This window comes from Gigantopelta aegis, chromosome 8 (genome assembly GCF_016097555.1).
Source record: "Gigantopelta aegis isolate Gae_Host chromosome 8, Gae_host_genome, whole genome shotgun sequence".
In the NCBI taxonomy this organism is placed as follows: Eukaryota; Metazoa; Mollusca; class Gastropoda; order Neomphalida; family Peltospiridae; genus Gigantopelta; species Gigantopelta aegis.
Genome location: NC_054706.1, coordinates 28,216,912 through 28,231,704, shown reverse-complemented (window position 1 = coordinate 28,231,704; position 14,793 = coordinate 28,216,912). Strand labels below are relative to the sequence as shown.

General features: G+C 39.2%; 1 protein-coding gene across 2 annotated transcripts in view; it reads right to left on the bottom strand.

Annotated features, from left to right (window-relative positions):
* The window catches only part of LOC121380059 (DNA-directed RNA polymerase III subunit RPC8-like), a 34,181-nt gene that overhangs the window by 12,230 nt on the left and 7,158 nt on the right, over positions 1-14,793 (bottom strand). For both annotated transcript variants that reach the window (XM_041508798.1, XM_041508797.1), the window contains exons 5-6: positions 9,764-9,827; positions 5,287-5,376 (exon numbers count right to left, since the gene is read on the bottom strand). In XM_041508798.1, coding sequence (XP_041364732.1) covers positions 5,287-5,376; positions 9,764-9,827 — 154 coding nt within the window. The remainder of the gene's footprint in view (positions 1-5,286; positions 5,377-9,763; positions 9,828-14,793) is intronic.

Below are 14,793 nucleotides of genomic sequence, written 5' to 3'. Positions count from 1 at the left end.
ATCATACGCAAACTTATATACAGCTTCGCTGATTCACAGTTTGCCGATGATTTTTTTTTTTTTCCTATACCCCTATGAACGTAAAAAATAAATAACGCAATCCTTAATTGTTACTTCTGGCCAGTACGTTTGTACTTTGATGTCAACTAGTATCATCATAGACTGCATTGTTAAGGTTACACACCGCCATTAATTACTTGGTGTAGTTCAATACAATTTCTATATCAGTTTATATTCTGTGAAAAATACAACATTGATAGTAAAAAAAAGTTTGTTTTGTTTAATGACACCACTAGAGCACATTGATTTATTAATCATTGGCTATTGGATGTCAAACATGTGCTCATATTTGACACAGTCAGAGAGAGGAAACCTGCTACGTTTTTTCATTAGTAGAAAGGGATCTTTTATATGCACCATTCCACAGACAGGACAGCACATACCACAGCATTTGATATACCAGTCGTGATGCACTGGCTGGAACGAGAAATAGTCCAAAGGGTCCACCGACGGGGATCGATCCTAGACAGACCACGCGTCAGCCGTGCGCTTTACCACTGGGCTACATCCCACCCCTACAACAACACTGAGCGGTCATGTGACTAATAGTTTTAGGGAGTGCTCTCGTTTGGCAACTACCTAGCAAAAACTCGACATACATATCAAACACAGACATTTTCAGTTAGCCACCCTCATGCCGTAGCACCACCTCAAGTTGTTGTTATCAGTTAGTACTAAATAGTTCACATGAATTCAAGCCAATGGGTTATTTAAATACTACAGAGGCCAACCTACATCTATAATCACCAAACAAAGATTCCAAAAGGCATATCGGAATTTTTTTAAATTTTTTTTTTTATGACGAACTATTTCCTAAACCAGACTATATTAAGCTGCTACAGCAAGTAACAACATAATAAATGATGGTGTGGCACCTTTAAGGAGCTATCACGATTGCTCCCCATCGCTCCCTTGAGACTATAGTTCAAGAAAAGTAATTTTCAGCTCCCCTTCTTAGCAAGTGCAGGGCTGACCATATCCTAATATTTTTAATTGCCCGCCGGGCAAGTAACTTTCAAATTTCACTTGCCCACAAAATAATTAACTCGTCCCAAAACGTAAGCAGTTTAAATCAAAATTAAACTGCATGTTTCAAACAATTTTACATCATACAAAGCACTTGTAAGTCTTGTATTACTAAATATGTTTATTTCCTTTAATTTGTGAATGTAACAATAAAAAAAACAAATTGCTATCGGCATGATCGAAGCAAAATTGAAAATGAGTTTATGATTTTTTTTAAACTTTAACACTTTACTTTAGAATGATCATTGAAACTGTGCTACTCTGGCTTAATGATTTCACAGTGATTAACATTATTATTATTTATTTATTTTTGTGTGTGTGTGTGTGGGGGGGGGGGGGGGGGAATTCTGGGTTGTTTTGTTGTTGTGGGTTTTTTTATGGAGGTGTTTAAATATTTTTTGTTAAAGTATACCCCTCTATTTTTCATGATGAATTTTACTTGTAGATGCATGACATTGCATTTCTGGAGATATAATTTTCACTTTTCAGGGGCAGTATTACCTCGGTTTTTCTTTGAAATCCCGCGTTTTTCATTCTCGATGCACGCCTACTCACTGTTCTTTAACATTTGTCAATTAAATGTTAACTGCATGTATATTTAACACATCAATTTAATTGGGAAACAAATGTGAAAACTTGCAGATGGACAACTTAATTTCGCAATACATTAGTGAAAAACCGACCGGGTGCGGTGGGAATTCCCTGACCTCGTTTTATGTCACATGTGTGTTGCATGAGCTCACATAACTAACTTTACAAAGAGTCTTATTTATCCATTTTTGTAACGTGCTGGATCGTAATGTTCGAAACAGCTTTTTTCTTGATTCTTCAACATTTTCAGCAATTTACTTCACGGACACCGACATAAAATACCATAATTTACGAATAAATACCTAATTTCTTAAATGCCTTCAGAGATGTGGGTCTACTTCCGGTCAAATACAGTACTCAATATAATAATCAATTGCAAGTGTACAAAAGGAATAAACAGGCACTTTGTGTTTGGAAATTCTGGTTGCCCGGCTGACAACTGAATTGTAAATTTTGCTCGTCCAAGCAATGTTTTACTCATCTGGAGCGAGCGGACGAGTACATCTGGGGCCAGCCCTGAAGTGAATTTATATACATGTAGCATCAAAATGGTCATTTCAATTCATTTCAACTTATTTTCATGCTTATATCCAATTAAGGTTCAAGCACACTGTCCTGTGAACACACCTCAGCTATCTGGGCTGTCTGTCCAGGACAGTGGGTTAGTTGTTAGTTGGTTAGTTAGTGGTTAGTGAGAGAGAAGAGGGTGTAGTGGTCTTACACCTACCCACTGAGTTGTTAAAACTCGCTCTGGGTGGGAGCCAGTACCGGGCTGCGAACCCTGTACCTACCACAGCACCACTGAATTGTTAAAACTCACTCTGGGTGGGAGCCGGTACCGGGCTGCGAACCCTGTACCTACCACAGCACCACTGAGTTGTTAAAACTCACTCTGGGTGGGAGCCGGTACCGGGCTGCGAACCCTGTACCTACCACAGCACCACTGTACCTACCAGGCAACCCTGTACCTACCACAGCACCACTGAGGCTGGTGTAATATTTTAAAGGCAAGAAGGAAGAAAATATCTTTATTTAATGACGCACTCAACACATTTTACTTACAGTTATATGGCGTCGGACATATTGTTAAGGACCACACAGATATTGAGAGGAAACCTGCTGTTGCCACTTCATGGGCTACTCTTTTCGATTAGCAGCAAGGGATCTTTTATATGCACCATCCCACAAACAGGATAGCACATACCATGGCATTTGATATACCAGAGTGTCTTCTTTAAAGGCAAGAAGGAAGGAAAATGTTTAATTTAACAACACACTCAACACATTTTATTTACGGTTATATGGCGTCGGACATATGGTTAAGGACCACACAGATATTAAAAGGAAACTTCATGGGCTACTCTTTTACGATCAGCAGCATGGGATCTTTTATATGCACCATCCCGTAAACAGGATAGCACATACCACGGCCTTTGATATACCAGTCGTGGTGCAATGGCTGGAACGAGATATAGCCCAATGGGCCCACCGACAGGAATCGATCCCAGACCGACTGCGCAGCAAGCAAGCACTGTACCACTGAGCTACATGTACGTCTCGTCCCCTCTTTAAATGCATTTTTTTTATGGGGAACTAGAGTATCAAGAATAATGTAACACTTATTATTTGGTGATCCATGCAAGCCTCATCTTCCTGGAAGATACCTATCTATTCAACTCCGTCTCGACTGTTATTAACAGCAGACATTTCAAGATGACTCAACCATTCATCGTTATTACGTCTGCCTGCTTCTAAATAAAGCAGCCATACATTCTTTGATTTAACACTGATATGTTTGTCAGTTTTGCTTCAATCCAACAGATGATGTGCTGCCTAATGACAGCCATTTAAATACTGCTATACTCAATCAACAGACTGAAACATTAGGGCCAGACAAACACCAATCAAATGAGACACGTAAAAATGGAAAGCCATTTAGATCTATGGTGTGGGTGTTGATTGAAGTGTTTGTTGTATGCAGCAGCTTTAGTCACAAACCAGTACGTTATTACAATTGTCGTCTATGAGATCTGATGTGATGGCATACATCCTAGAAAACTTGACACAGAAAAGTCGTGACTGATATTTTCTTTAACCATTACTTTCACTGCATATCTAACTGTACATTAGGAAGGAAATGTTTTATTTAACGACGCTTAAGGACCACTCAGATAATGAGAGAGGAAACCCACTGTCGCCACTTCATGAGCTACTCTTTTCGACTAGCAGCAAGGGATTTTATATGCACCATCCCACAGACAGGGTAGTACATACCACAGCCTTTGATATACCAGTTGTAGTGCACTGGCTGGAATGAGAAATAGCCCAATGGGCCCACCGACGGGGATCGTTCCCAGACCGACCGCACATCAAGCGAGCGCTGTACCACTGGGCTACATCATGCCCCTTTGACACAGAAATGTTGTGATTGATATTTTCTTTAACCAGTACTTTCACTGCAGATCTAACTTTGTACACTAGATGAAAAATAACAGTTCATTACTGCCACAGTGATTCCCCTGAGTGATGCCACATGTTGCCAACTACATAACACCTACACCATCAGAATTTCAAACAAAATTCAATAATCAATTGTGATGTTGATGCCAACCTTCTCCAGGGTCCCTCGGGTTCTCGTTCTGCTGACTGAGATACTCTATACCGTTAGAACCGATGTTGGACACACGCTGCAGATATAAGCCTCCCTTTAACAATTATTATATAGCTTTCCTGGCTCACATTTCTTCCTTGGGAATAGGTCTTTGTTTAGAAGGGTGTTATGGAAGTATTGGATTAACAGGTAAAAAAAAAAGAGCAACAAACAAACCCCTCAACCTGTCCGTGAATTAGAGCGTATAAAAGAGGACAGTAAGTTTGAAAATCTCTAAAATAGATAAAGTAAGAAAAAAGTGAATTACGGTATTTAATGACACACTCTAAAATAGTTAAATGAACAAATGTAACGCATGTGCATTTGTCTAGAGCTCTCAACACTCATTATCTGCTCTGCAGTGTCCATTAACAATGTTTGCTTGTTGATGTTTACAAACTGTAATATACACCTGATTTACACTAGTATCCAGGAATAAGTAGTTGTCTACGAATGAGTGTTAATCCATCTCAACACTCACCTGATCTGTTCTCCAATGTCCATGAACAAAGTGTTTATCTATGTCAACACTCACCTCATCTGTTCTTCGATATCCACAAAGTGTTTGTCTATGTCAACACTCACCTGATCTGTCCTCCGATGTCCATGAACAAAGTGTTTGTCTATGTCAACACACTCACCTGATCTGTCCTCCAATGTCCATGAACAAAGTGTTTGTCTATGTCAACACACTCACCTGATCTGTCCTCCAAAGTCCATGAACGAAGTGTTTGTCTATGTCAAGACACTCACCTGATCTGTCCTCCAATGTCCATGAACAAAGTGTTTGTCTATGTCAACACTCACCTGATCTGTTCCCCAATGTCCATGAACAAAGCGTTTGTCTATGTCAACACTCACCTGATGTTCCCCACTGTCCATGAACAAAGTGTTTGTCTATTCACCTGATCTGTTCCCTAATGTCCATGAACAAAGTGTTTGTCTATGTCAACACTCACCTGATCTGTTCCCCAATGTCCATGAACAAAGTGTGTTTGTTGCCATCTTCGAGCTGATACTCCCAGAACCACAGCTGTTCTTGCTCATCACTGGAGTTTGTTAAGGATTACATGTTCACACCTCTCTTCATTAATCAAACTTTAAACAATGAATCACAAAATATTTTCTAATGAGATTTTCTCTTTTTTTCCCCAATTCATTTAGTGCAAAGACTCTCCAAATCCCACTGTGATATGGTCATTTCAATTTTAAAAATTGTTTGCCAATTTAACAACCATCTGAAAATTGCAAGTATGATAATTTTATTCATGTGTTGCTAGAACAACTCCAGTTTTGCTTAACCCATTTTTCGGTTGTGTGTTAAATGTAGGACATCATTTACAGCTCATGACTGGCTACACAAAAACTATATGGGTTATCTGAATTTCTTTTTTTGTAATCCATAAATGGTTTATTTGTGCCATTCTCAGAGGCTTGATTAAGATACAAGCATGCTGTCTTGGACACATACATTGTATCTAGTCACCTCTAGTGGGCTGTCTATCCATGATGTACTATACAAGGTTGCGATCACTGAGCTGTTACAGTGTTAACTTTCACTCTGGGTTGAATCCATTACTAGAATATGAAGCCTTAAATTTGATGACTATGCCACCAAGGCCTGTGAATGATATATAGTCAGACTCGTTAAAACGACCATGTTCGTCCCTGGGTCACTTTGTCGTTATATCAAAATTGCCGGTGTATCAAATTGTCATGAGTTATCTCCATTGCCAAAATAACGTAACAAAAAATACTAATTAATATTAAGTGATGACTGAATAGCAATTAAATAATTAATGCATTGCAATTATTATTAAAAACAACAAATACACATACATACATTAAATATGTTTTTAAAAAAACATCATTAAATATATTAAACAAGGCGCATAAACTGTCAGTCTGATCATTGCTTGGTTAAAGACATCTCCGATTGGTACAAAATATCATAAAAATAGAAGATATTATTGTTCGAAGTTAATCCTTTAATTGGTTAACTAAAGACTTATTTGTATGTCTACAGATTTCGCAAACAACAGTAGCTTGGATAGCATGTGACACAGTCGGCTCACTATGAGATCAAGGATTCTAAGTGGCTGTGTGTGTACTACCAACGTGCTATGGTATCTGTGATTATGCAATGTCATTGTAAAGAGGTGTTTTCAGACGTCGGATGTACGTTTGTTCCTAATTTGCTGTCGGTGTCGGAAGGTGTGAATTCTGGTGTAATGAACAGACCAGCCCTTGAAATTCGGACAAGTTAAGTGCCGTCGCAAATCAATTTTGCAACAGCACTACGGCGGCAATTTTAAAGAAAAGCTTAATGCTGTCAAAATTATTCATCAATAATCCACTGCAGTAATAATATGCTAAAAGATGACATCTCATCTTTACTTTAGTACATTTCTATATCAGAATAAACCGATTTATATTAATTGAGGAGAACTTGGGCCACACTAGATTAGCAATGCTTTTTTCTCGGATTTGTGACTGGACAGAGTTCAGAGAAAAATGCCTACAGATTTGTCACCACTCTCAGATTTGCGACGGCAATGAAATGCTGTCGCAAATCAATTTTGCGATAGCTTTTGCGACGGCATTCCCGATTGCTGCCGCGAATTTCGAGGACTGACAGAATAACACTGATGTACGTTTGTTTTTGACAATTTGTTATCAGATGGTGTAAATGTCGTAGTAACGACGGTCGTTGTAATGAGGTCTGACTGTAGTACATGCAGGTCCTTTATGCATTCAGAAAAAAATCATGCACTTAATGAAAATGTACAGTTTAAGCCAGTTGTCTTACTAGTGTTTTAGTCTGATGACTATCCAAGCAGATCCCTTTGATCATACTCTCGACAAAGGTCCAGTGGTTGGCAGCGTCATTTCCATCTGAGTGACCTTTTGAGAAGCTCTACCCATCCACCATCCTCCACATGATTCTAGGCTGATATAAATGCATATATATATCCATGTACATTTACGTACACACTCTCAGTCATGACGCTGCTGAAGCATGACATGTGCGCTTGATCTACCTCCCCTTGGGGCAGCCGAATGCGTTTTATGGAATGCTATATGTGTACTGCATTTGTCTATGCCGGGTCACAGGCAACAATGACATTGGTGTATGGCGACGCAATACAGAAGGAAGAAGATTATGGAAGAGGAAACGTGCATCAGGGGGCGGCACAGGCTCAAATGTCAGCAGTGGCTGTCTGCGTTGCTGCCCCCAGCCCAACCTGACAAGACTGTCAAGCCGACTGAGCCTGCTCCGCCAGCGAAGACGGACAAGTCATCCACTCCAGAAAAGGAACTGAACACAGCCATGTGTAAGACTCCATGATCAGTGAGACCCGTTTCTGGCCCTTTCTGTTTGACTATGTCTAGGCTTTCTCCCCCAAGGGCCTCCGTTGAATTGAACAAGGCTAGATCTGTTATGAAATGAAAGGCTGTCACTCCCCTGAGTGAACATCCAGCCAAGGCACGGCCTTCCACATCTAGCCACGTAAGGGTTTTCACCACACGGGAGACTGCAGGCAAGCAAAATCAAGCCGCAGTATACGAAGTACCTCATCGGAGATACCACCAACATGGACTCACTGCTGGGTGGCATCCAGGAGGGAACTTTCAAGTGTTCACCCGACGACAGTGAGTTGGCGATGTACAATGTGGACCTGGACAATGGAGAACTCTGTGGTGATGTTGCGCCGTGAAGGTCTTTACAGACAAGGAACACTCAGCAAGGAGATGGACAACACCACCGTCCAGAGGATTATGAAGATCATCGCTGGCGCACACTACGCCGACTTAGCCAACACCTGTTAAATCACAGGTGGAGGAAGCTTGTACTACAGTTCCATGGCAGACAATTCATCACTTCTCCATAGGTGCCAACCTTTCAAAGAACCTTCACCTCCAGGTTAGAGATAGTCGGACTTTAAACATTTCAGGATCCAGTTCCAAAACTTATGTTTTTTTTTTTTTTATAAATAGTCCGACGCACTTTATTTTCAACAGTCCATCTAAATTGCTCAAATCACCAGAAATCTTTTCGGCTGAACACTCAAAGTTTATTTTTGGACTCAACTTTTTTCCAGACTGGAGCACAATGTGTTCTCGATTTTTGATTTAGGTCTTGACCTTTTTCTAAATTTTATTGCAAATTCTGCCCACTTCAAACTTACCTCCCCCTCCTTGTCCAGGGCCCCGTTCCACGAAGTGATCTTAGCACTAAGATCACCTTAGTGTATAACATAGCTATGCACTTAAGATGATCTTAGGGCTAAGATCACTTTGTGGAACGGGGCCCTGGACTTAGTCACTGGCGATGTCAGAGACTAAGCCTGTGATAGGCATACTCGAAAACATACGGTTATATGGGCACGTTAAAATGAGTTCACGACCATGATCACATTTAAGTATCTTTGACATATTTAACGATATGCACGGAACACTCTAACTTATGGAGCATTTACACAGCAAGTTTCACGTGACGGACTGTGCTCGGTCCAGGTCGAACTCACCCCTTCCTGCAGAGCTTGGCCCACCATGAAAAGGAACCAGGCTGAGCACACTCAACCAATTTACACTATCACTTTCTTTTAGCTATGTTGTGCTCAACCTGGGCCGCACCCCGATGATTTTTGACAGTGTAACTGGGATATTGGTCAAAGTTGGCTTCCATGGAGCCCATCACGCTTAATTAAAGTTTGTTTATTTGTGTTTTGTTTAACGACACCACTAGAGCACATTGATTTATTAATCATCGGCTATTGGATGTCAAATATATGGTCATTTTGACAAAGTCATAGAGAGGAAACTCGCTATATTTTTTCATTAGTAGCAAGGGATCTTTTATAGTCACCATCCCACAGACAGGCCTTTGATATACATGGTGCACTGACTGGAATGAGAAATAGCTCAATGGGCCCACCGACGGGGATCGATCCTAGACTGTGCATTACGACTGGGTTATGTCCCACCCCCACACGCTTAATTAAGACTGTCATGTATGGGGTTTACGTCACAATGTCGGCTCTAACTCAGTGTTAATACAAAGGTTTGTGGGTTGCTGTATGGTCACTACACTGGTTTCCATAGATCATTAAGCATTATTCTGGACAGACAGCCCAGATAGCTGAGATGTGTCTTAATTGGATATATGGTGAAACCACTTTAAATAGGACACTCATGGAACCAAGTAAAAAGTCTGATTTTAAGGGTATACGGTTTAGAAAGGTTCAGTTCTGTATCAATATTTAAAAAGGGACTTAAAAAATCCAACCAGTTTTGAGGGAATTCCGATTTACTGATGGTTTGGTTTATTGGGGTTTCTCTTTACATCTAAATACGAAAATAATAATAACAATTTAACAAGTCTTGAATTGGTTTGTGAAGACTGCTTATGAAGTGAGTTAAATAAAAGGATACAACTTTGATGGATGCTGCATGGAATCTGCAGGGATCAATATGTCATCAAAGAAACCAATCGACACTGAAACGGAAATTAATATAATTACGACTGCTGAAGTAACAACACATTAGGTTTTTCCATTACATTGACTACTCATAAATCTAATAGTCAATTACAGTTCTTACTTACCTGAATACACCTACAAATATGTAAAGATCAAAATAGTTTTATTATAGTATGCACAATAACAAAAGCACTGCAGCGTGGGTTTCAAACTGTCTGTGCTAATTTTAAACTAACAGATCTGTGTTTGCTCTAGTCCTTGGGGTGTCTGTAAAGTGCACATATATCCTGGCTAAAAGATGTAAATACTTTTGTATATTACAAAGTATATATATTAATAATGGTCTTGGGAAGTGGATGAACTTTTGTCATCAATCATCTATTTATACATCAACTGATCAATGACCTCTTAGGTTCACTCCCATAAGACAGACGTCCCATAAGGCAGACATGCCATTTGATAGACAAAACTCTTTATTGGGTTATGTAATGTATCCTGTACACCCCTGACTGCGTTAATGGTATTACTCCAATCTGCTCAGCAAGCTATGCTGCAGTGCAACAGCAGTCTTGATTAATGAGCTGATTTCATGCAAACAACAGCGAGAGCTTAATTGTAATCTGGTAAATGCAATTAATAAATGTAAAGATACAGTGCTTGGTGGATTTTCCACTGCAATATCTCCATTCAATTCATTTCACTTCAGATTGACAATGTTTTGTTTTTATATCAATGATTACCGCACAGTTATGACAGTACCTATTTAAAAAAATTGTTATATCTACCAATTCCACACAGGCAACTAGGAGAAGTTAATTGTAATCTGCTAAACAGAATTAACAAATGTAAAGATACTGTGTTTTATGATGTCCGTGTTTTTAGAGTTTAGCAACATCCGTATACAATTCATTTCACTTCAGATAGACATTGTTTGTATATCAATGAGTATTATGTCTCTGACGACCAATGTCTTGTATTTCATTGACCATACATTTAAACCATAGCTAAGCACAGAGATAACATAAAAGTTCTTATATATTAACTGCATGTAGCTACCAAAAACAGTTATTCAATTTTTTAGTCATGGCTGGTCTTAGAAGGATAGAATTTGTTCAATCACAAAAAGGTTCACCACAAGTCATATTGGATGGATTTTTATTTGCAAAGAATCGCACCAGAGGGGAAAGTGTTCACTGGAGATGCGTGACAAAAACGTGTACCGGGAAATGCACCACTGTCGGCGAATTTGTACGGAACACATCGGAACACAACCATCTTCCAAGTGATCCGAATGTTGCTCGGTTTATCAGCATACTACGGAAGCGAGCAAGAGAAGAAACAACACCTATGCAGCAAATATACAATGATGAGGTTGCAAAGCAAGCATTAGAAACTGTTCCTCATTTCCTTTCCCAGTATGAGCAGTGCACTGTACAGACAGAGACGAGTTCTGATACCTGCCCTACCACAGACTAGAGCCGATGTCATCCTAGAAGAACCATGGACACAGACAAATGACGGAAGACGCTACCTGTTATTTAGCGATGGAAATGAAGATAACATGCTTGTGTTCTCTACAGATGAGCAAATCGTAGCTCTACAGGCTGCAGAATCCATTTTTATGGACAGAACTGTCTCTTCTTGTCCAGCATTGTGGAACCAATTATACATCATCCATGCTATGGACGGAACCACTATGTATCCCCTTGTGTTTGCTCTTCTTCCCGATAAACAGAGGATAACATACATTAGACTGTTCAGTTTGTTGAAAAATGAAGTTCAACAATTATTAAACCAACCCCTTGCTCCAAGTAAAGTTCAGACTGATTTTGAGATGGCTGCAATCCAGGCAGTTGAGACGGAGTTTCCGCAAGCTGAAGTAAAAGGGTGCTTTTTTCACTTTACACAGGCCATTTGGAGGAAAACTCAACAACTGTTTTGTACAAAGAAGATCCAGCTGTACAGACATGGATTCGGAGGGCTGCTGGACTACCACTTTTGCCCATTGCACAAGTACAGGATGCATGGTTAGAAGCCATGAATGACGGACCTGATGTTCCACAGGCGGAGGCATTTAATGATTAGGTTGTTTTAACATGGGTAGAAGATGACTCCAGATTCCCTTTGATTGTATGGAACCATCATCTGACCACTGGCCCAAGAACAAATAATAATTTTTTTGCAAAATTAACACTCAAGACTTTTAACAAATAACCCTTTTGGCAAGACCTTTTCAGTTTCAGTTTTACATTAATTTAATGTAGTTTTCCTGGTAGAATAATACTGAGGATATAGATTTGCCCAAAGTGCTGCGTATAAAGTGTTTTGATTGAACTCAGATGTAAAAATCTGTTGGTTTAAACAAATATATGTACATATTCCAGTTTTTATAATAATTTTGATGATATTTCAGGTCTAAGCATCATTTATTTTAAATTATACTTCTCTCCAGATATTTCTACATACCACGGATGAGGGGGTGAGTGTTAGTTGCTAACACAAAGTTAATCACAAAGCCTGGTTTTGGCTTCTTTTTTTTGCTTTTTTTTAGAGAAAGATGAATTGATTAATTTATGACAGATTTAATCTCATGAAAATAAAATATTTTATAATACCCCAATTGCTGCACAGAGAATGTTAGTTCCTGCAATTTTCAGAGTTCCGTTTTTGATATGAAGTAGGTGGCCATTGGTTCACAGTATATACATTGTATGTAGGTGACTATATGTTCTGCAAGTGTGGTCCTTAAAAACCCCAACATAATTTGCTAATAGAATAAATATTTACCGAAATGTTGAAAAAGATATTTATTCAAACAATTAAGACTGCTTCACAGACATGGGGGTATTATGCTACTCAAATTTTAACTTTGTTTTACTTTGTTAAAATACTTTTCTTAATTATTACCAAAGAGGAAACAAAGTACACCATAGAAATAGCATTCCATTTTTTAAAATTAAATGTAGCTACATGTATCTGTTCACTTCTGATTGAAGTTTGTATCCTCCGTGAATTTCTAATTCTTACTTTTGTAACTGTATAAAGTTTGGTTTAAAACATTTAGTATTTACAATATTACTCATTATACACGTCATATGAGTATAAAGCAAAATTAATGTAAAAGTGGCAGTTTTTTCATGAAATAAACACTAGAAAAAAAAAGGTAATTATTCCAACACTCACCATGGTATTCACATCAGCATTCAGCACTGCTCATGTAACAGCTGATTCAGAAGTAAAACCAATTAAGGCCAGCAGAAACTAGCATAGAAATTTTAAATGCAAATGCCATCATGGTGTGTTTTAGCTATGCAAGGGCAGTTTTCATTAAGGAAGACACTATATTTAACCATGAAAAAACCCCAGCTGTCACAACAACCACGACAATGTACCAGATGCTGGCCGAATTTTCACAAACTGTTCAATACACAAGCTGACAAATATTCAAATACACAACACACACATGTATACTTGTTCAAAGAGACATTACTCTAGCAAGCAGTGTAGTCCATTTGTTTGTACAAGTTATCAGGACCTGGTATCCACAATTCAGATTACATTCCTTTTCATTAAATAACACACAATTTTCATTTCAACGTATTATCGTGCTTATATCCAATTAAGGTTCAAGCATGCTGTCCTGGACATACACCTCAGCTATCTGGGCTGTCTATCCAGAACAGTGGGTTAGTTGTTAGTGAGAGAGAAGAGGGTGTAGTGGTCTTACACCTACCCATTGAGTCATTAAAACTTGCTCTGGGTGGGAGCTGGTACCAGCCTTATGTCCGATGGCCTAACCACAACACCACTGAGGCCGGTTATCACACAGTTGGCATGTCAATAACAAAATACATTTGCCAAATTTGACTTTTATTTGCATTTGGTGAATTTGTTGTGATGCACGCACTGGTTGGAATGAGTAATGCACGGTAATGCACTGGTTGGAATAAGGTAATACACTGGTTGGAATAAGGTAATGCACTGGTTGGGACAGGGTAATGCACTGGTTGGGACAGGGTAATGCACTGGCTGGGACAGGGTAATGCACTGGCTGGGACAGGGTAATGCACTGGCTGGGACAGGGTAATGCACTGGTTGGAATAGGGTAATGCACTGGTTGGAATAGGGTAATGCACTGGTTGGAATAAGGTAATGCACTGGTTGGAATAAGGTAATGCACTGGTTGGAATAAGGTAATGCACTGGTTGGAATAGTGTAATGCACTGGTTGGAATAAGGTAATGCACTGGTTGGAATAGTGTAATGCACTGGTTGGAATAAGGTAATGCACTGGTTGGAATAAGGTAATGCACTGGTTGGAATAAGGTAATGCACTGGTTGGAATAAGGTAATGCACTGGTTGGAATACGGTAATTCATATGAGTATAAAGCAAAATTAATGTAAACATGGCAGTTTTTTCATGGAATAAACACTCTAGAAAAAAAAAGGTAATTATTCCAACACTCACCATGGTATTCACATCAGCATTCAGCACTGCTCATGTAACAGCTGATTCAGAAGTAAAACCAATTAAGGCCAGCAGAAACTAGCATAGAAATTTTAAATGCAAATGCCATCACAGTGTGTTTTGGCTATGCAAGGGCAGTTTTCATTAAGGAAGACACTATATTTAACCATGAAAAAAACCCAGCTGTCACAACAACCACGACAATGTACCAGATGCTGGCCGAATCTCACAAACTGTTCAATACACAAGCTGGCCTCAGACCACAATTAATTTCGCTATATGTTTCTATATAGCCTTAGTGGCTATAACATTTTTATTAATATCAGCAGGCCCGTGAAGTTTTGTATGTACCTTTGCCTGCATGGGAGACACATACCCTGAAAAGGACAACCCCTGTTGTCCAGCTCTTTCTCCCAGCATATTGGTTTAAACAGACACACCCTCTAAACCAGGCCGGAGTACACCCATTTTACACAAAAAGCACTACTTTTGCATGGGCCGGAATTACCACAAAC